The sequence below is a fragment of the Bos taurus genome, chromosome 16 (assembly GCF_002263795.3).
Source record: "Bos taurus isolate L1 Dominette 01449 registration number 42190680 breed Hereford chromosome 16, ARS-UCD2.0, whole genome shotgun sequence".
Lineage (NCBI taxonomy): Eukaryota > Metazoa > Chordata > Mammalia > Artiodactyla > Bovidae > Bos > Bos taurus.
Window position 1 is genome coordinate 79,452,718 of NC_037343.1, and position 20,881 is coordinate 79,473,598.

The window sequence follows — 20,881 nt, forward strand, 5'->3', positions numbered from 1 at the left end:
TATCAATGTTTTGCCTATGACTGGCCTTTTTTATTATGTGTTAACTTATTCATTTATACATTCATTCAGTAAATATTTATTGGGCATCTGTCACGTACCAGGCACTGCCTTGAACACTGAAGATAGAGTGCTGAGCATGGCTTTGTCCTTTTACCATAGAGCTGGCTGGGTAAGAGGAGGAAGCCTGGAGAATATGGTATTTGATGAAGCTGGGGAAATTGAGGAGGGCCCTGATCAAGTACCACTTGTAACCTGTAGTCAGTCTTTCCCTAAGGGTGGGGAAAGTGGGGGAAAGAGTGCTGCATTTTGAGAAGTTTGACTTAATAAGTCAAAGAAAAGGGGATTGTATTCTAACCAAGCGGTGAAAACATTTGAATCAGAGTAATTATGATGAAGATGGGGAGAAGTGGGTGGGCTCAGAGATGTTTAGCGTGCAGACTCTGCAGCCCTGAGGATGACTTGGTGTGGGAAGAGAGAAAGAAGGGGGCATGGGGCGACTCCTAGGTTTCTGGTTTGTTCCCTGTGATGGCAGTTGTCATTCAGGGAGATAAGGCTGGAACTGGATCAGGGTTGTGGGGAGGATGATTGGTGCAGGTAGAGAAACACACGAGGAAATGCTCGAAGGCCACTGCATGTCTCAGGACAGTCACGTGTTCCGGAGTCACCTGATAGGGGCGGGTGGCAGTCTTCACAGAGGAGACAGATCGAGAGTATTGGTGCCACTGAGAGGTCAGGTTCAAGGGAGACTACAGAATCTGTTTGATTTAGTACATAGTCGTTGGTGACTTGAGCAGATGCAGTTTCGTGGCTGCGTGCAGTGCGGGAGTGGACTGGGAGTGGAGGGCTGGGACCGGGTGGGTGGGTGGGGGAGGCCGCCTGACAGAAGCCTGTGCTTCTGAGGGCTGGGCGGGGTGGGGGCGGGGCCAAGGGTGAGGGTGGGGCCGGGGGCGGGCCGAGGGGCAGCCGGAGGAGGGGAGTAGGATGAAGCTTGTGCCTTGTGCTCAGTAGGAGAGACTCGAGCGGGCTTACTTATTTTTTAAATGTTTTTAGTGTTTTGGCCATGCTGCGTGGCATGCGGGGTTTTAGTCCCCCAACCAGGGATCAAACCCAAGCCGCCCCCTGCATTGAAAGCACAGAGTCATAACCACTGGACCACCAGGGAAGTCCCTGAGCTTGTTTAAAAGCCAAGTAGGTCGGACACGATTGAAGCGACTTAGCAGCAGCAGCAGCAGGACGGGTTCAGCCTAGGGGGAGAATGAATGTGTCGGAGAAAGAAATATAGTTGAGAATGAAAGCTGCTGAGAAGATAACGCACAACACAGCCAATAGAGATTATAAGAGTTCTCATTGCTTTCTTTTTTTAATCACAAATTTCGATGAGTGACTGATATTTAAAGGTGTATTTCAATAGGTAACACAGAATAAAATTCTCCTTATCATTGCTTGTTGGTCAAGCTTTACCTGATTTTCCTCCTGACTTTCTTGCCTCTTTTCAGAGTAACTACCTGGTGTTCATGGCCGAGCTCTTCTGGTGGTTCGAGGTCGTGAAGCCCTCCTTCGTCCAGCCCCGTGTCGCTCACCCACAAGGAGGTGATTAGTGTTCCTGTGAGCAGACAGAATGGAGAGTTAAAACAACCTCACCTGATGTTGTTGTACAGGAAGGCCTGTGACTGTTTCATGTTCTAGCTGTTAGCCTGGATAAATTCTGAATATTTTAATATTTAAAGCCATTCAGTTCTCTGTTGAGTGAGCCATACCTTAGGGGAGGAAAAGGAGGTAGCGAGAATAGCCCTGAATTCGAAGGCTTATGTTTGGAACTTTTAGCTTTAACTGTTTTCCCTCTTTCTTCCCTTTGCACCTTTTACTCCCATCCTTAGCTTTTGTTCCCTGTTTTTTAATGTTGTTGGCCAGAAGCCATTCAAATTATGGCTTGGTTCTCATCTGTAATCCGAATTTGCCATTAAGCCATGAGAAGGCTTGGGTATATTATATATATTTAAACCAAGTAAGTTCTGTGATTGTTACAGTATCACAGTCTATTGATTGCTCATGATAAGGACACGAACAAGAAATAAAGGGGTAAGTTACCATAAAGATCTCTGGAAATAACAGAAAAAAAGGAAAAACTTATTACTTTCTGTAAAGCAAACCAGATTTTCCCCTGGCTTCCATGATAAAACCAGAGGTTTCTTTCTGTGGGGAAGGAACAAGCCCACCTTCAGCCTGACCCCGGGAGGACTTCGCTCAGCGTGGCAGGGCGAGCTCTGCTGCCGGCGCTCCGCCCCGCGCGCAGCGTGACTGCTCTGCCTCCCGCTACCGGCCTGCTTCCCTTGCCGCCACAGTTTTGTATTTTCCCTTATTTCTCCGCATCCCCACCCGCTTCCCCCCTAAAAAAATCAAAGGAAAAAGGAAAGAGAAGAAGGAAGAAGTCTGTACTCGGGCAGGGGTAGGGGGCGAACTCGGCACTCACTCCAGTGAGGAGAAGCGGCGTCCTCAGCGCGCCCTCTGCGCCCAGGCCGCGCGCTGTGGGACACGCAGTGACGGCTGCGAAGCTGCCCAGGGCGGAGGCGGCACGTAACGGGGCAGGCCTGTGGACGCGCCGAGCCCCTGCGAAGGCCGGTCGGGAAAGCCAGGCTCTTCTGTGGTGATCACAACCAGAGTGCTACACCTCTTCCTGTTAGCACAGTTTTCACATGCGGTGCTTTGTGTGATCTCGTCTGTGAAGCCCACTATTCAAAATCTTCGACAGCTGTTATATTAGGTCTCAAAAGCAAAAAGCTAAATGAGAGTTATTCGCAAAAACGTAAACTATAGCTAGCTGTGTTTTAGTTATTAACCAACAAAATTCTGTCTCTTTAACTGATTACCAAAACACCAACTATATCGTAGACGTAAGTGACCATGTGTAACAAGCTCTGTGAAAGCTTTTGCAAAGTTGAATACTCGTTTATTTTTAATTATCTGTATTTATTTTATATTAAGCCTTTTTTCCCCTTGTTTAGCCTTAATCAAGTGAATTTTATAGGTCAGAACACTTCCAAGAAGTGTTTAAAGAAGATTTGTCCTTTTGAAAAATTTAAGGAGAAAACTAAATACACTATGGTTCTCTATAAGGAGTAAGGAAAGCTGAGAGTAAACACTTACTTGCAGTTCAGGATCCTTGAAGTGGTGGCAGAAACGTGCTGATGTTAATTCTGAGGTTTTTGTCTTTCCTGTAGCTGAGCCTGTGGAGGATCTGCCATCACTTCCTGTCTCGAATGCTGCCCCCCAAGATGCCCTGGACAGCTCTGACCTCACGCCAGGGTGAGTCCGGACGGCCATGCCAGTCACTTAGGAGATCAAGATTATTGATTACTACATTACATGAGCGTTTTTACAGTTTCAGTTGAACTTTGAACTGAATAAGTTACAATTAACTTACCCTGTTAAAGCCTGTTTTTCTGTCAGTGTCATTGAAATTTACATGAACTGAATGTTTCATAAATAGGCTTTTATGAGTCTCATTGAAAAGCGGGAGAATATTATCCTAAAGTCCAAACAATCAGCCTAAAACTAAACTCTTGCTGCACACCTTGTTTATAATTGAGATCATATGAGGCTCAAATGATAGGTAATTCTTAGGCCTCAGGGGAGATTTTTACATCTATGAGACAGTTTTCCCTGTTTGGTTTGCTAGTTCCTGCAGCTATGGAGAGGTCACGATGGAATGTTGATTGTACCGTTGAATAGTTAATGCTTTAGTTCTTAATATCAGGAATTGAATTCAAAGCCAGGTAAACATTTACTATCAGGATAATCCTGACTTCTGACCCAAGTATGTGATAGAGACATTAATTTGTTTCAAAGTGTTTTTTAGCATATCCTGTAAGCACTTTTAATGCATATTTTTTAGAAACTAAAATGTGTATTGACTTTGGACTCCCTAATTTATTAATATATGATTTTTTTTATTTAAAACCGAAGTACTTTGTGATTTTTTTTTTTTTAGAAATTCAAGCCAATATATTTAAAATACATTTTTAAAATTATAAGTAAGAAATTGAAAATAGTTTCTGCATGAACTCTTGGTTTAACCTGAAAGTGTGAACACGTGCCGAAGCTGTCACTCCTCACACCTGAGCAGTTTCTCTCCACTGTGTCCTGACCAGTGTGGACAGAACTCTCACCACCCTCTCACTGCTCAGAGGGCTTCTCATCACTGTGAGCTTCAGAGCCCTGTGAATTAGGAAAGCACTTTCCTCCCCCTGCCCTCGGATTTACCCCCATGGATTTTCTTACTTCCGTTAAGTTCCCTGTTTCGTACCCTCGTCACTCCGGTAAACCTCATCACTGAGGTTTACCATGAAGGAAGAGGTGAAGCTGGAATACGACTGGTTCAGGAGCTGCTCTATGGCGTCCCATGGGAGATTGTTTTCTACACGCTACTTCCTCAGTGCTTTCCTGGGTTGGTTATGTAGTAACATTCCCTGCCTTGAAATTTAGAAAACACTCAATATCCTAGGTCATATCTCTTGTCTTGTTAAATCTTTAAAATCTTCTAAACTTTCCACTTAAACACTAGGTTATTCCGCAGTTACTATGTCTAGAAACTTGGACAGACAGTCCTGTACATTTCCGACACTGGTAAATGTCTTACCCTCGGGAGGGCTCATCTGTCTGTCTCTCAGGTGTCTGAGTGGCCACCTTTCTCCTCTTTCCCAGCAGAGCTTCCTATAACCAGCTGGCTGTCTGACTTCTTTTCCTCAGTGGGTCGCTGTGTAGCCCTCTCGTGTCTCTGAGTTTCTGTGTGGCCCGTGTGAGTTCTCCCACTGTAGAACTTTTGAGGAGGGATTCAGGGAATGCTGTTCTTCCTGGGAATGATGCAGCCGCATGTACAAGTGTTCTCGCGCCTGAAGAGTGATCTCACAAGGAAAGAGTCGAAGACGGCAAGCAAGACATTTGTAGCAGCTACTGCACACACATGGCCACTAGCGTGTCCAGGAGTTACCCCACACCAAAACCCTCCATGCAGACGTGAAGTGAGGCAGTTACAGGAACGTACAACAGTTTAGCCAGCACTTGGGGAAGAAGAAAAGAGTGAACATATTTAATAACTGAACGTGTCTCTGTTGAGGACACACTTGGTAGTCGGTGTAAGAAGAGCAGAGGCTTGGGAAGGCCACTGGAGGGGACGAGACACACCCGTGATGGGGAGCAGCGTGGTCGTGTCCCTTGGCTTCCCCACGAGCGAGGACACGGGTGAGGGGACACGTGATGTGCACGGTGGGGGCGGGGTGCGAGGGAGCTGATGAGACAGCAGAGGCGTGCGCCTGCTGCAGGCTTCTGGAAAGCTCTGTGCAGCAGGTGCTCGCTGAGCAGTAGGATGCACATTGAGGTTTGCCTCTGAATCATTCGGTGCTTGCTCATCTTCTCGGTTTGCCTTAGCTGAAAAGCAGCGTGGTCACAGAGAGCTAGGTCACTGCACCCTGCCCCCGGCTCGTTCTCAGCCCTTCTCAGGGCGTGCTGAGTTTCACCTACTAAGGTAAGCCATGGCGGACTGAAAACATAGGAAGAAAAAGATTAAATTTTGGCCAAATGTCATCATAAACTGAGAAATAGACTGTCTAATCCCCTGCATTGACTGGAATAGAGTGGAATTAAATAAGGAGAAATGTAAATATGTTAGGGACATACACACAGGTCCGCATGCAAGCAGGTGTCAGGCTCTTTTATAAGAAGTGATCATACTTGCACTTTTAGAAATTTAGATTCGACCAAAGTACTTCAAGCTGATGATTTTCATTTAGCTTCTTTCTTAGTTTTTCTACTTATAAAATGAAAATAATGTGCCATATCTTATCTCATAGGACATTGAGTTGTACTTGAAAGTAGTATTTCAAGCTCCTGGGCTAAAAAATATAAAATGCATAAAGGTTCGTATAATCACAGCCATTCTTTGGTTTAAACGGTGTGTTTCCTTAATTTTTTTCCACTTAGAATGGAGAGTCAGAGGTGGCGGTGCTGTCTGTGACTTCAGCTGCGTATGTTAGATTCGTCTGAAAGAGCTAGGCTGTGACATTTTGCGTGTCTTTTCTGTTGCAGTGGGGAAGGAGCTGCGTTCACACACTCTCGTCCCCATTTGCCTTCCAGGCACTTACAGCCCCAGCCTCATCCTTCAGCCTCAGGTAATGTGTCAGAAAGCCCGAGAGTGCCGTGTGAGTGGTTAACAGGAAAGCGATTGAGAATAAACGCAAATAAAAAGTGTTCCATATACACACCGAAGAGTCTTTCTGTTTCTCTGTGCTCGCTTTTCTCAGTAAGACGCTCTTCATTTCTCCGTGTGCATCTCCTTACCTTGTGTGAAGTCTGTAAAATGCTGTAAGTTAAAATTGTTTTACACAGTACCAGTGACTTTTCTTCTCGTGCATTTGAAGGAGGAATAAGAAGGTCTTCGTCTATGTCCTATGTCGATGGCTTCATAGGGACGTGGCCCAAGGAGAAAAGGTAAACAGGAGGCTCACTCTCCGTGTACTCGCCTCAGCGAGAGGCACTCCTTCCCCACCCCACCACCCCTGTTGCTAGCCAGAGGATGGAGTGACCTTGGTGACAGGTGTCCTGACAGCCTTACCCCGCTTCCACCCCCAGGAGGATGTGATTGTGAGAAATGAGGGAGAGAAGAAATCACATCTCTCAGTGATACCAGATCCTGTCTTTTCTGGGGTTATTTAAGAGCCTTCTCTTTTTTTTCAGATCGTCAGTGCATGGAGTCTCATTTGATATTTCTTTTGATAAAGAAAACGCTGTGCAGAGATCCACCTCCAACCGAGGAATCACTCGCTCCCTTAGCAATGACGGGCTCGCCCTGAGCAACCACCGCGCAGCCAGGAACAGCCGGAAGAACCTGGCCTTCAAGCCGGTGGACGGGGAGGAGCACGCGGCGGGCATCGCGGAGGAGCGCACGGTGGGCTCTCACGGTGACCTGACCACCTACGCGCCCCGGAGCACAGGCGAGCTGAACTCCAACGAGAGCACGCACTACAGGTTCCCCAACGGAGCGCTGCACAACAGCGTGCTTCTCGACGAGGTTGGCAACCAGGTGGGGACCCCGAGCATCGAAGAGGCCTTGCAGATAATCCACGACACGGAGAAGCCCGCCCACACCCCGAGGCCGGGCCAGCTTGCCAACGGCTTCTTCCTCCACAGCCAGGAGCTGAGCTTCCTGAACGCCGGCGTCCCGCGCAGCCAGTCCAGTCCCGAGAATGTGGGGGACACGCGAGGGGCCTTGAGTCCTGTCACAGACACCACGGAGGTGGACACGGGCATCCACGTGCCCTCAGAAGACATTCCGGAAACCATGGACGAGGACTCGTCCCTGAGAGACTACACCGTGAGCTTGGACTCCGACATGGATGACGCGTCCAAATTCCTGCAGGACTACGACGTGCGGCCCGGCAGCACCAGAGAGGCCTTGAGCCCCTGTCCCAGCACGGTCAGCACCAAGTCCCAGCCCGGGAGCAGCGCCTCCTCCAGCTCCGGGGTGAAGATGACCAGCTTTGCCGAGCAGAAGTTCAGGAAGCTGAACCACACGGACGGAAAGAGCAGCGGCAGCAGCTCTCAGAAGACCACGCCCGAGGGCTCGGAGCTCAACATTCCCCACGTGGTGGCCTGGGCCCCGGCCCCTGAGGATGCGGGCCTCCCGCACGGCCGGGACACCACGCAGCTGCTGGCCTCCGAGGTGGTGCACCTGAGGATGAAGCTGGAGGAGAAGCGGCGGGCCATCGAGGCCCAGAAGAAGAAGATGGAGGCCGCGTTCACCAGGCAGAGGCAGAAGATGGGGAGGACGGCCTTCCTCACCGTGGTGAAGAAGAAAGGCGACGGGGTCTCCCCGCTGCGGGAGGAGGCGGCGGGCGCGGAGGACGAGAAGGTGTACACGGAGCGGCCGCGCGAGAAGGAGCCGCAGAAGGCGAACGGGCCTAGGAGCAAGTCCCCGGCGGACCCCAAGGAGGGCGCGGAGAGCCCTGCGGGCAGGTGGCCACCGGCCCCTAGCGCGCCCGGGGACCCCGAGGGGCGGTGGAGCCCGGCTGGGCCCGCGGAGGAGCCGCCGCAGGACGGCGAGCTGCTGGAGCACACGCGCTCCATCGAGAGGCTCAACGCGTCCCTGCACGCGCTGCAGCGGGAGATGCGGCGCCTGGCGCTGCAGCAGGAAGCACTGATGCACATGCGCGAGCAGCAGGCCTGGGTCATCTCCCCACCGCCGCCCTCCCCGCACCGGCCTGCGCGCGACCCGCCCCGCCCGGCCCACCCGTCCCCGCAGGCCGCGCCCAGGAAGAGCGCGTCCTTCTCTGTCAAAAATCAAAGGACTCCCAGGCCCAGCGAACTCAAGATCACGCCCCTGCACCGCACGCTGACGCCCCCGCGGTCTGTGGACAGCCTCCCGCGGCTCCGGAGGTTCTCGCCGAGTCAGGTTCCCATCCAGACGCGGTCCTTCGTGTGTCTGGGCGACGACGGAGAGCCTCGGGCCCAGGAGTCTGGGCGCAAGGACGGAGTGAAGGAAGAGGAGGAGGGGTCGGCGGGGCCTCCGGAGCACGGGGAGGCCCGGCCCCCACCCTCTGCGGCCCCCGAGGGCCCGGCCGCCCTGGCCTCCGAGGTCGCGCACCCCGCACCCAGTGAGGACCCCCCGAGTCAGCCCGCACAGCTGCCTTCTAAACCCAGTGTCCCGCCTGCTGCGCCTAAGAGCGTTAATCTGATTGAAGTCTCCCTCTCAGATTTGAAACCCCCTGAAAAGGCTGATGTATCTGTTGAAAAGTATGATGCAGAAAGTGATAAAGAACAAGTTGATGAGGACCAGAAAGTATGCTGTGGATTCTTTTTTAAGGTAAAACTGCCAGCTCGGCCGTAGGCCTCTCCTCTCTCCATGCTTGCGCGCGCATGCTCTGAACAGCAGGACCCCTGTTAGTGTCTGCCCTTAATCCTGGGCTATGTTCTGGCCTGACTCTTGTGGACTGCGGTTTCGGCAGGCACTCTGGTTTCTGAAGCAGTCTTTCATCACGTCGTTGAACTTGGGGAGACCTGTTCACCCCCCCACCCCACCCCCCACCCCCCCTACCCTGCTTGTCTCTCTCTCTCAGCAAAGCCTTTTGAGAACCAAGTGATTCACTCTTGGAAAAGATACTCTGTTGCCAGTTGGTTAAAAAAGTTATAACTTGGCATTGCAGGCAAATCTGTTTCTGTTCTTAGTATTGACCATCTTCCCATACACTTTTTTTATATATATATTTTAAAAACTGACCAGATGGAATCCTTCAAGATGAAACATTAAAAATATAGTTTGAAAAATATATATATAGTTGGAACAGTTGTCATTGGACTAGCTCCTCTGGAAGCGCTGATGAGAGTGTAGCTTATGACCCCAATCTCCAGTTTGGTGTTTGATGTAACCTACGTTTATAGGCTACTGCAGCCAGCTAACCCAAGTCCTGCACAGTATCACCTTGTGATGGTAACATCTGGACACTTACCATAGGTACTAGACCAAGGAAGGCCTAGTATTAAAGTTTTTCTCCTGTCATCCTTTTCTTCATCTTTGTATTTTTCTGTGTTTTCCAGACTCTTAGAGGGAAGAATGGTTTTTTATCATCAGAAACGTGCGTGTGTGCTACTCCTGTTTCTGTTTTTAAAAAGTTGAGAGACCAAGGTATATCATTTCTAATCCTCTGCAGTTTAGAATACAGACAGCCTTCAGTGGCAAAAGTCTATACTTGCAGATTTTCTGGAGAATTCGGAAGTGATTACAGTCGCTTGCTTTGGATCATTAAATATTGGGAATGGGTAACTTACTTTGAAGTTGGTCATAGACAGATGGCCCTCTCGGCCCTTTTTAACATTTAGAGACTTAAATGTGAGTTGTGTTTTTTGTTTCCCAACTGTGTGAGACTGCTGTTAATGTTTTTAATAGACTGCTGCTGTAGACTGTAACTGATGTGTAGAGACCTTGCTACTTCTGCTCCCTCCAAGAGGAGAGCAGAGGGGGTCCTCGGGTGTCCACCCGTGCGCTCCTTTCCTCACTTCTGTCTTCATCACCCGGTACTTGGCCCTCAGACCGTTGTCGCAGCTCATCACGGGCTCCCCGCGTCTGCCTGGTCCCTTCTTCACACTGCCTCTCAGGAGCGGAAGTCCATGGGGTCTCTTAGAGATGCCTGTTGGATAAAGTGCAGCCCCTCAGTGTGTGATCGGGGCCTTTTGCAGACAATCCGCTGATTCGCGGGTCCACCCTCTCCCCGTAGCTCCCATCGGGATGTCCTGTCGGGCTCGCCTTGGGCCGCCTCTGTGTGCCGCAGCCTTGCATGGTTCTGGGGGTGGACGGAGTGTCTTCTCCTCGCATCTCTTGCGCCCTCAGCGCTCTCATAGTGACGCTGCTGACCTGGGCTTCCCAGCCACCTCGTGGCTTGCTTCCGTCACAGTTTCTCTTAGACCGTGAAGTCCTGCAGGCACTGTGTCCTCTCATCCGCAGAGTGTGTGCAGCGTGTGTGGCACGGACGTGTGTATGTTCAACCTGGCTGTCTTCTGACTCTCTCCGTTCTGAGCGCAGCTGTGGCTGAGTTGCTGTGCCAGTGCCTTGCTGTGCCCCTTCCTCCCCCCGGCTGGTAGGGGTCTAGAGGCTGCTTCACCTAAGGAGCCCCATCTTTTTCACTCGTCGTGTCTTTTGGGTTAGGGTTAGCACCGTGCTGGGAGTGTGTCAGAACCACTTCTCCAGCTGGTTCCTCCTGACTTCTGAGAACTTGAGCCCTGAGAGTCTGCTTAGGAGCCAGGCAGGCCCCGAAGGCCAAGGGCCCACCTTCTAGCTAGCCCTGGGGTCAGGAGTGTGTAATTACACCCGTCTCCTCTTCCGTGGGAGAGCCCGCAGTGCAGTGCAGAACCCAGCGAGCAAACTGTCAGAGCCTCCACTTAAAAAAATTGTGCAGCAGGAATTTCGTTTATGTGATACAACTTTGGGTAGCTATTTTTTTGGTGCTTTTCCTTGACTTTTCTACATTAAGCGTGTATTCTAAATACAACTTAAATGGAATTTTAAAATGTGTGGAGAAACTCTCCACTCTGTAAATTATTTATTAGGGCCCAGAAAACTTTTTCTTTTTTTTCCCCCATTTTATGTTGTTCTTTGCTAACTTCCTAAGTTTTGAAAACATGTAATCAAAGAAGTTTGTGTCTTTTGTTATTTGATAAAGTATTGCCTCTTTAATTCATTTCTTCCTTCATCATTTCGGAACATGTCCGTCTGTGGTGGGGTTGGAATAGGATCAGTGGGTGATTTGGATTCTCAGTTCCAAGAGTGACCACTACCTGTGGCCTCAGCCATTGAAAATGCAGATACTGGTGCCTTAAGTGTTTCCTCCTCCTCAATGAGACTCATTCCCTAGGATGATCAAAAGGCAGAAAATGATATGGCCATGAAACGAGCAGCTTTGTTGGAGAAACGATTAAGAAGGGAGAAGGAGACACAGCTTCGGAAGCAGCAGCTGGAAGCCGAGATGGAGCACAGGAAAGAGGAGACCAGGTGCGGCCGCCGAGCGGGAGGGGCCTGCTGGCTCCTTAGCGGGCATCGGGAGGCCTTCGCGGAGTCAGTGCTGATTTGGGGCCTGCTGGCTCCTTAGCGGGCATCGGGAGGCCTTCGCGGAGTCAGTGCTGATTTGGGTGCTTCTTAGGAGTTTATTTATTTAAGTGTTGGTTGCATGTTTTTATCCCAAGCTTGAAACATTGATTTAAAATAATTTTCCTGGGTTTTTCTCACACACACACATTTTTTAAAGTAGTTATTTATTAATGATATAGTTAATGACCGCGGTTGTCCCAGGTACACTTTAAATGGAGCGTTTTCCAGGTGTTGACTCGCTCGCGCCCCCCACCAACCACGCTCACTGCCCCTCACCACCTGTCACGCATGCTCAGCCCCCCCATGCACGCTTACCGCCCCTCACCTCTCCTCACGCACACTCCCCACTCCTCACGCACGCTCACTGCCCCCCCCGCCGCGCACGCTCACTGCCCCCACCACCTGTCACGCATTCTCACCCCCCCCCCCCCCATGCACGCTCACTGCCCCTCACCTCTCTTCACGCATGCTCACCCCACCTCACACGCACTCGCCGCCCCTGGCCGCCCCCGTACGTGCACAGTAAGCGGCCCGCCCGCTCCTCTCCAGGCGCAGGACGGAGGAGGAGCGGCAGAAGAAGGAGGACGAGCGGGCGCGCCGTGAGTTCATCCGGCAGGAGTACCTGCGGCGCAAGCAGCTGAAGCTCATGGAAGACATGGACAGCGTCCTCAAGCCCCGGCCTCAGGTGGCCCGGCAGAAGAAGCAGCGGCCCAAGTCCATCCACAGGGACCACCTCGAGTCCCCCAAGACGCCCGTGAAAGGTCCCCCAGGTAACGGGCGCATGGTGAGGTGGCTTAGAACAGACCCCAGCTCGGCAGTGGCACACAGGCGCGGGGGGCTCTGAACTGGGCAGGAAAGCTTCCTTCGAGTGGAGCCTGTTACGCGTGCGTGCATATGGCCAACAGCACTCTCGAGTGCTCACATCCAGCCTGAACACGAGCCCAGTGCGCGCTCGCCCTCACATACCATCTCCCTGGGTTGTCACTATAGTTATTCTGAAACTTAAGAATTACTATAGTTATTCTATACCGAATTCTATACTGAATTACTGTAGTTATTCTGAAACTGAAGGAAAATAATGTAACACTGACTATTTAAAGAGAACTGTTAAAAAAAATAGACATAGAAAACAGATGCCAGAGGGTAATGGGGTAAGTGTTAGGATGTTGGGGTTAACATATATACATGACTATATATGAGTCAGATAACAAGAACTTAGTGTACAACACAGGGAACTATAATGGGAAAGAATATGGAAAAGAGGTGTGTGTGTGTGTGTAACTGAATCACTTTCCTTATACCAGAAGCTAACACAGCATTGTAAATTAACTATACTTCAATTTAAAAAGTAAAGAGAACTCCACCTTTTGTAGTCAGTGAAAATTTTTGATACCTAGTATTGGCCAAAATTAACAAATTGATTTGCTACCTGGGAATTCAGTTCACTTGCTCAGTTGTGTCCGACTCTTTGTGACCCCGTGGACTTCCCTGGCCATTACCAACTCCTGTAGCTTGCTCAAACTCATGTCCATTGAGCCGGTGATGCCATCCAACCATCTCATCCTCTGTCATCCCCTTCTCCCTCCTTCAGTCTTTTCCAGCATCAGGGTCTTTTCCAGTGAGTCAGTTCTTCACATCAGGTGGCCAAAGTATTGGAGTTTCAGCATCAGTCCTTCCAGTGAATATTCAGGAGTGATTTCCTTTAGGATGGACTGGTTGGATCTCCTTGATGTCCAAGAGACACTCAGAAATCTTCTCCAATACCACAGTTCAAAAGTATCAGTTTTCTTTATAGTCCAACTCTCACATCCACACATGACTACTGGAAAAACTATAGCTTTGACTAGACGGACCTTTGTCAGCAAAGTAATGTCTCTGCTTTTTAATATGCTGTCTAGGTTGGTCATAACTTTTCTTCCAGGGAGCAAGCATCTTTTAATTTTCGTGGCTGCAGTCACCATTTGCAGTGATTTTGAAGCCCAAAAAAATAAAGTCTGTCACTGTTCCCATTGTTTCCCCACCTATTTGCCATGAAGTGATGCCATGATCTTAGTTTTCTGAATGTTGAGTTTTAAGCCAACTTTTTCACTGTCTTCTTTGACTTTCATCAAGAGGCTCTTCAGTTCTTTTTCACTTTCTGCCATGGGGTTGTGTCATCTGCATATCTGAGGTTATTGATATTTCTCCTGGCAATCTTGATTCCAGCTTGTGCTTCATCCAATCCAGCATTACCTGGGAATTAGATATTCCTAAAATATATTTTACTATTATTGTTAGTTTCTTTGTTACTTTTTCTTTTTTTGAGTTTTTTTTCTTATAGGCACTCACTTATTACCACTCCACTGTTTTGGAGTAATTAATTTTATCCTTTTTCTTCTCTCGATTTTGTTGAGATGTGATTGGCGTTTAGCACTTTGTGAGTTTAAGGTGCATAGTCTAGTGATTTGATCTACATGTATCATGAAGTGGTGCCCACAGTAAATCTGCTGAGCATCTGTCATCTTGAATAGATAAAACATCTCAGAAAAAGAAAGACACGTTTTCTCCTTGTGCTGAGAACTCCTAGGGCCCGTCTCCCGGCAGCTTTCATGTGGAGTGTCACACAGCGGTGTCAGGGAAGTTATAGACGAGCATCTGCTGTCCCTCGGCCTGCGCGCCGGAGGACGTTGCCCCTTCACCCAGGCGCCCTCCCCCCGACTCTGGCATGAGTTTGTGTGTTGTTGAAGTACAGTTGACCTACAACACTGCGTTAGTTCCTGTTATACAACAGAGTGATTCACAGTGGTCACCAGGCTTGATCTAGTTAATCTGTCACCGCACGAAGAGTTTATCTAGTGACTGACTGCACTCCCCACGCCAGACACGCCAGCTGCCTGACTCATCATCTCATAACTGGAGGTGTGTACCTCTCAGTCTCCCTCACTTATTGCATTAGTTCTCAAAAGTAGGCTCCTTGTCCATTTTAAGTAAGTTGTGCGTATATGCGTGCAAGCATATTATGTATCTAAAACGGAAAAGAAACTGTACCAGCTAAATTTTCATACACTGGTATTACCTAATGAACACTCTTCTCTAGTTGCCCCTTTTAAATTTCTAATTTTTGTTCAGGATCACAAATCTGTCGTGTCTTTTCAGTCTCGAGCCTTTCTCTGGCATCACTGAACACGGGCGATAACGAAAGCTTGCAGTCAGGGAAGAGGACCCCGAGGTGAGTCACAGCGCAGACGTCTCCTGAGAACAACGTTCTCAGTAAATGCACCATAATCGTGGATGGTCGTAAGTTTTGCTGACTTGGACAGTTTGGGTGTCTATAAAAAATACACATATAAAATCTTTCAGTTTTTTCCTTTGGATTTTAGATTAATGACATCAGTAGGATAGTGCCTGTATCTGTTGGCCAGCCACTGCTGACTGTTGGTACAGTCGAGCTTGAAGCGGAACATCCTTGTGTGCAGCGCGCCAGCCGCTCTAGTCTCCCCCTCTTGTGACTTAGGAAAGCTCCTTTGTACGCTCCCTCTTTCTCAAGGATGTGTTGGGTTGGCCAAAAAGTTAGAGGTTTCAAACCACCTTATGGGAAAAAACAGAATGAACTTTTTGACCAACCCGGTATATGTATTAGAAGCTAAAAATCAGTATTTCCTTGTCTTGTGAAATATGTTATAACATAGCACCCATATAAGAGAAGGTTCCTAGTGAAGGTCGTCAGGTACTGTCGGTTGTCCTGTGGGAACGTCCATCTGTCCTCCACAGGTATTCAGGGGGGTGCCCACTGAGGTCTCGGCTCTGCAGCTCTGAACGAGACAGAATGACCACCGTCTTCTTTTTAAACCTCTGAGTTGAGTTTGGTTGGCACTCACCTTCACCCTCCTGAGCCCCAAATGCTTTTCCTCTGTATGGGACGTTACAGTGCACGTCTTGTATTACTCAGGTCAGAGTCTGTAGAAGGCTTCTTATCTCCAAGCCGGTGTGGCAGCCGGAACGGTGAGAAGGACTGGGAGAACGCATCCACCACGTCGTCCGTGGCCTCAGGGACGGAGTACACAGGTGAGTGCCCGCCCATCCTTGGGAAGCATTTGGCCAGGGGCTGAGACGCGATGCAGGGTGCGCTGCATGCAGAAGACAGATTGGAAACAGTGGCTGAGGCGGCGGTCACTTTCAGGTAAGTCAGTGTCTGTGATTTGGTTCCAGTCAGAGTGGTGGCAGCTTGTCCCAGATGAATTCAGCTTCAGAAAAATAGCAATATCCCTCAGCCCTCGGCCCCCGGCTTCTCCCTTAAAAACCCTGCTTGTCTCTGTGTTGTAGTCTGGGTCTGAGGCTGTCTCAGTTTGGTCTCCAGAGGTCCCTCTGCCCCACATCAGTCATGAGTGAGGGGAACAGCTCGGCTCCACCAAGTCCTTCCTCTCATGCTGGGCCTTCAAGGTCTGGACCTGCGCGTCTAGAGCAAGTGTTGAGAGGCTCTGAAAGATAAAGGAAGGCCTTAGGTCCAGGAGGGCACCTGGTCTGGCTCTGTTGGGGGAGACGTTGTTGAAGGAGAAGCACGCAGAATAACATGTGGGTGAGAACTAAAGCAATGAAGCAGGAGAGAAAGTGGGAGCAGCCGTGGAGAGTAGGTGGGAGAGTGACGGGGACCACCCGTGTCCCGCTGGCATCCGGCTGACCCCCAAGTGGTCCCCGAAGACCCAGGGGGCAGAGCTTGCTGACTCCCCCAGAGTTGTTTCCTCCCTACCCTGTGGCTCCAGCTGGCCCAGCAGCCTGTAAGGTCAGTGCAGCAGCCGTGTCTGCCGGCCCCGGGGGAGCCCAGACCTGCAGGGCTGTCAGACACACAGTGAACCTTCCAGGAATTACATGGCTGCAGAACCACTGGTAACTCTGAGTCAGCCATGCTGGGAGTAATTTATTCCAGATATAGATAAACATGACAAATCAGGGCTAATTTTTTTCTCTTCCAAAGAACTGGTTTCTCTGCATACTTAACTGAAGGCCTCCTGGAGGAGTTCCAGGAAAGTGGCAGAAAGTACTGCCCTCCAGGCCACCTCGGGAGGCCAAAGGGGACCCGCGAGTGTAGCCCTGTGGATAAAACTGGGTCCTGACTGGAACAGGACAGTCAGGGGCCTTCATGTTAGAGTTTAATCAGTGTAGGAACAGTTGTATCATTTAAACATAAGTAGTATTTCTGACTTAGGAAAGTTATTTTACTGTTATTGTTATTAAATTCTTATCATAGGACCAAAGCTCTTCAAAGAACCCAGTGCAAAATCCAATAAGCACATAATACAAAATGCTTTAGCTCATTGCTGTTTGGCTGGAAAAGTAAATGAAGGTCAGAAGAAAAAAATACTGGAGGTAAGCATGTTTACATGAAAGTTAGGTCGGGCAGTGTCTTAAAATTGTAGGAATCTTCTCTTTCAATTCAAGAAAAAACACTCCTTAGGGACTCCTAGAATTTCAGCCGCATATGAAGGGTCTGTAACTATGTTTTCATTGTTAGACGGACTTAACTCTCAGATGGGATTCTGGAAGACTGCACATTTCATTCAAGACTAGGCATAGACTTAAGATGAAAATACAAAATCATAAAATGTTTTCTTCCCCAGAGTCGCTTGGTCACATTTCATAAGCGTAGATTTCGTGCTTTGCCTTTTTTAAATGGAACTGTGTCGCAAAGGAGGTGGCCAGTGCTGGTTGTCAGTGGTAGAGATCTAGCAGATCCTGCAGACCTTGAAGTTCCTCCGGGGTCTCGATTTGGGCACAGCCAGCAGGCCTCGGCCGTAAGGGGCCTGCACACAGTTCAGCCCAGCGTGCTGGGCGTGCATTACACGCACCGCATTTTAGCTGCTGGAGAGTTTCTGTTTTAAATTACGTGTCAAGAAATGTAACATATGAATTGTGTTCAGCAAAACGTTTAAGGGTTTTTATTGTTGTTTTGTTTTTGTTTGTAATCCTGAAGGAAATGGAGAAGTCAGATGCCAACAACTTCCTGATCTTATTTCGGGACTCAGGCTGCCAGTTCCGGTCTCTGTACGCCTACTGCCCAGAGACTGAAGAGATCAGTAAGCTGACTGGGATAGGCCCTAAGTCTGTCACTAAAAAGATGATCGAGGGCCTTTACAAATACAATTCTGACAGGAAACAGTTCAGCCACATCCCTGCTAAAACTTTATCTGCCAGTGTTGATGCCATTACCATTCACAGCCATTTGTGGCAGGCCAAGAGGCCAGTGACGCCCAAAAAACTGTTACCCACTAAAGCATAGGAACTGGGAGATCCTGCTTCTGAACGTTCATGGTAAGTTTGCACTTCATCCCTCCTGCCTATAGAAATCCTTTCTAATTGCCAACAGACTTTTATTCATTGAAACTGGACGTTCAGCCCTGTTGTCATGACAACTGGAATGTAGACCACAGTGCTGGAGACGCACCGAGGTGCCGGGCCAGGTGATGGCGATGTCTGGCTCGCTGGGGGAGGTGTGCCTGCTGGGCTCTCGATACAGCGAAGCACTGAGTTCTTGCGGAGGCTAGTTGACGTAAGGCTAGGATCATCAGCTGTGTGTTTTGTTTGTTGCTGTTTTTTTAACTTTTTAACGTATATGAGTGTCTTCAGATGGTTTATTTTGCTATTTTCCTCCCCTGGAGTTTGTTCCAGGATAACGTTTGTATTTGGGTTCATGTGGAGATCACGAGAGTGGGAAATAGGCCTGCGGAGATAGCTCGCGCGGTTCTTAGGACGCAGAGAAAACTAGTGCCAGCTCCCCAGTAACCCTCGTGCTTTAGTGGCGTCAGAGCGTTGGCCGAACTACCCTGCGAAGTATTTACACTTCTGTATTTATTACTCACTCAAGTATTACCATTTTCCTATGAAACAAGAGGAGGAGTTGTAAAGAGCTGCTATAGTTCACTTAAAACCACGTGAGCTTAACCGAGAAATGTTATAAGAAGTTGCTGATTAAATCAGTGCTGTTTTTACACCACTTCTGGCCGTCTCAGAATAATTTAGATTGTTCTTTTAACAAAAAGGCTTTCTGTCTCTTTTGAAGCACGTCACTTTATAAGCTGGCAGAAATGAACGGCACTTTGAGAGTAGTCTGAAGATGGAAGACTTCCTGCCACAGGCTCTTGAGAGGTCTTTCCGTTGTATTTATAGCTGATACAAAAGATACATTTAGAGTTTTTAAACATGTACAAAGGGCTACGTTTTAATTTTAAAATAGCTTCACATTCTTTCACTGATTCTGAGTTTTTCTTTTTCATCCTTTTCAAGTGGGACACCTTAGATTAAATACACACTTGAACTCTTCCCTACGTGATCTTTGTTCCTATAACAGTGCATACCAGAGGGTTAGTTGGGGAAAAACTTCATTCTCAGGAAAAGACTTGAACGATTCTGTGATCCTGTTATGTTTCAGTGTTGTGACAACATGTAGCCTTAGAGGGAAGACAGTATTGTGGCATATGTGAGATGCATAGTCTGTTTTCTTTCATGGGAAGTAGAGACAAAAATATATACATTTCTCTAATTGAGTTGTTCAGAGAAATAACTAATATCTCATATGATGATGTATTCACTTATTTTTAAAGAGAGGAGGAGTGAGGTGTCCCTGGACTGTGCTTCTCTCTTATTACAAGGCCTTCGGCGTCAGTGCGTCTGGGCTATCAGCATCTTCTCAAATGCTGTCAATATTTTACTGTAATTTATGTTCTTATATTTATGTATATTTGTTTAAACTGTAAAAAAGAAAATTTCACAGATTTTTTTCCAATACCTGTGCAAGATATGTGTGTAGCTCAGAACTATTTGTGATCTGCTGTTTGCATGTAAAAGACCAGGATATATGTAACTCTTATATTTTAAGTGTATACATATTGTGTATATAATATATGAAGATTAAAACTGATGGATTGCACATTTTACCTTTCAGACAACCATTTCGGTCACAATTAGAAGGAAATGATTGTCAAATAGATTGACTAGTTTAAAAAAATAGTGAACCTAATCAAAATGCGGTAATAGTCAAAAGGAGAGTTAACAAGCCTTCAACATTACTAAATTTGTTCTTTTTAATCAATGAAATTTCCCTTATCAAAGCAATCTTTTTGGTGATACTACTTGGCCATTAAATTTTTTTAAACTGAATGCAAGACAGTGGAGGAAGTGACTATGTGAGACCAGACAGGCCCACCCTTTGTTCTCAGGCCTGCCTGTGCCCAGTGGTGTCTGTGAGGTCTGAAGGTAGAATGTGAATATTGCCACAAAAGTTCCTTGCTCTCAGTATGATGGTTTACTTTATTCATGCAGAAGGAATATGGATATATTTAAGTCTGTGGATTTTTTTAAATTATGTTTTTAAAATTATACAAATGAGAATTATGCTATTTCATAAAGTCTGGAGATAGTCATCAACTTATTGAAACACATTGGTGCTTCTCATCATCGGAGGTCACGTTGTTGGATAATTACTTGGTTGAGTTTGCCAGACCCTTGTCGCGGTCCCCCGCGCGGCCTGTCAGGTTCTGCCGTGCGACAGGCACTGGAAAGCTTTTCATTCCCCTCAGCTGCTCAGTTGTGTTATGACTGTTACAGTTCAGTTGGCTGTTTTTAAAGCCAAATCCAGCTTTTTAATTGTGGTTCCATGGACACTTGGGGCGATGTACAGCGTCTGGTGTGCTGCCTGTCCACTCGGGAGCGTCGCTTACAGGTTTTTTTTACGATGCTGTGCTGTAAAATACTGTCCTATTTGCTACTTCCTGGTACAGTGTAGTTTTTCCCCTTTCATTTGAATAAAAGCATGGCACCAAATGTCCCTTTCTGTTTCTCGATTAAAATACGGGCTCTTGGGGCTAATATTTGAACCTGGGCAAACACATCACATGGTTTTCCTGTCTCTCAACCTCAGTTTAAAGGTATCCATGAGAGGTGACTATACTGGAAGGCGTTTGAAGCCTGACTTAGGTGCTGTTGAAAGCCTGTCGCTGTCTGTGCGGCTCAGACTGTCTACACAGTGATGCAGGAATGTTTGTGCTCATCTTGCATTAATTTTGCCTGATTTCTTCCTTTTTTTTTTTTTTTTTTGGTGAATTGATCATTAAAAATGCCAGAATTAACCCTCTGCGCCTCTACAAGTGAATGTCTGCTGAGCTCACCCAGCTCCGGCAGCAGTGGGAGCCAGGTCTCGACAGTTATTCCATAAGCTTCACTTTGATTTTGCGGATTCTCCTCATTCAGACCAGGGCAGTTAAAGAAAAACCTAAAAACCGC

At 48.0% G+C, this 20,881-nt stretch overlaps 1 protein-coding gene across 2 annotated transcripts in view; it reads left to right on the forward strand.

The window, feature by feature from the left end:
* CAMSAP2 (calmodulin regulated spectrin associated protein family member 2) overlaps positions 1-20,422 on the forward strand; it is a 97,648-nt gene extending 77,226 nt beyond the window's left edge. For both annotated transcript variants that reach the window (XM_024976917.2, XM_024976918.2), the window contains 11 exons: positions 1,497-1,590; positions 3,219-3,303; positions 6,082-6,164; positions 6,414-6,483; positions 6,730-8,854; positions 11,397-11,533; positions 12,179-12,399; positions 14,765-14,837; positions 15,558-15,673; positions 16,854-16,972; positions 17,577-20,422. In XM_024976917.2, coding sequence (XP_024832685.1) covers positions 1,497-1,590; positions 3,219-3,303; positions 6,082-6,164; positions 6,414-6,483; positions 6,730-8,854; positions 11,397-11,533; positions 12,179-12,399; positions 14,765-14,837; positions 15,558-15,673; positions 16,854-16,972; positions 17,577-17,882 — 3,429 coding nt within the window. In that variant the 3' untranslated portion in view covers positions 17,883-20,422. The remainder of the gene's footprint in view (positions 1-1,496; positions 1,591-3,218; positions 3,304-6,081; positions 6,165-6,413; positions 6,484-6,729; positions 8,855-11,396; positions 11,534-12,178; positions 12,400-14,764; positions 14,838-15,557; positions 15,674-16,853; positions 16,973-17,576) is intronic.
* Positions 20,423-20,881: the final 459 nt, after the last annotated feature.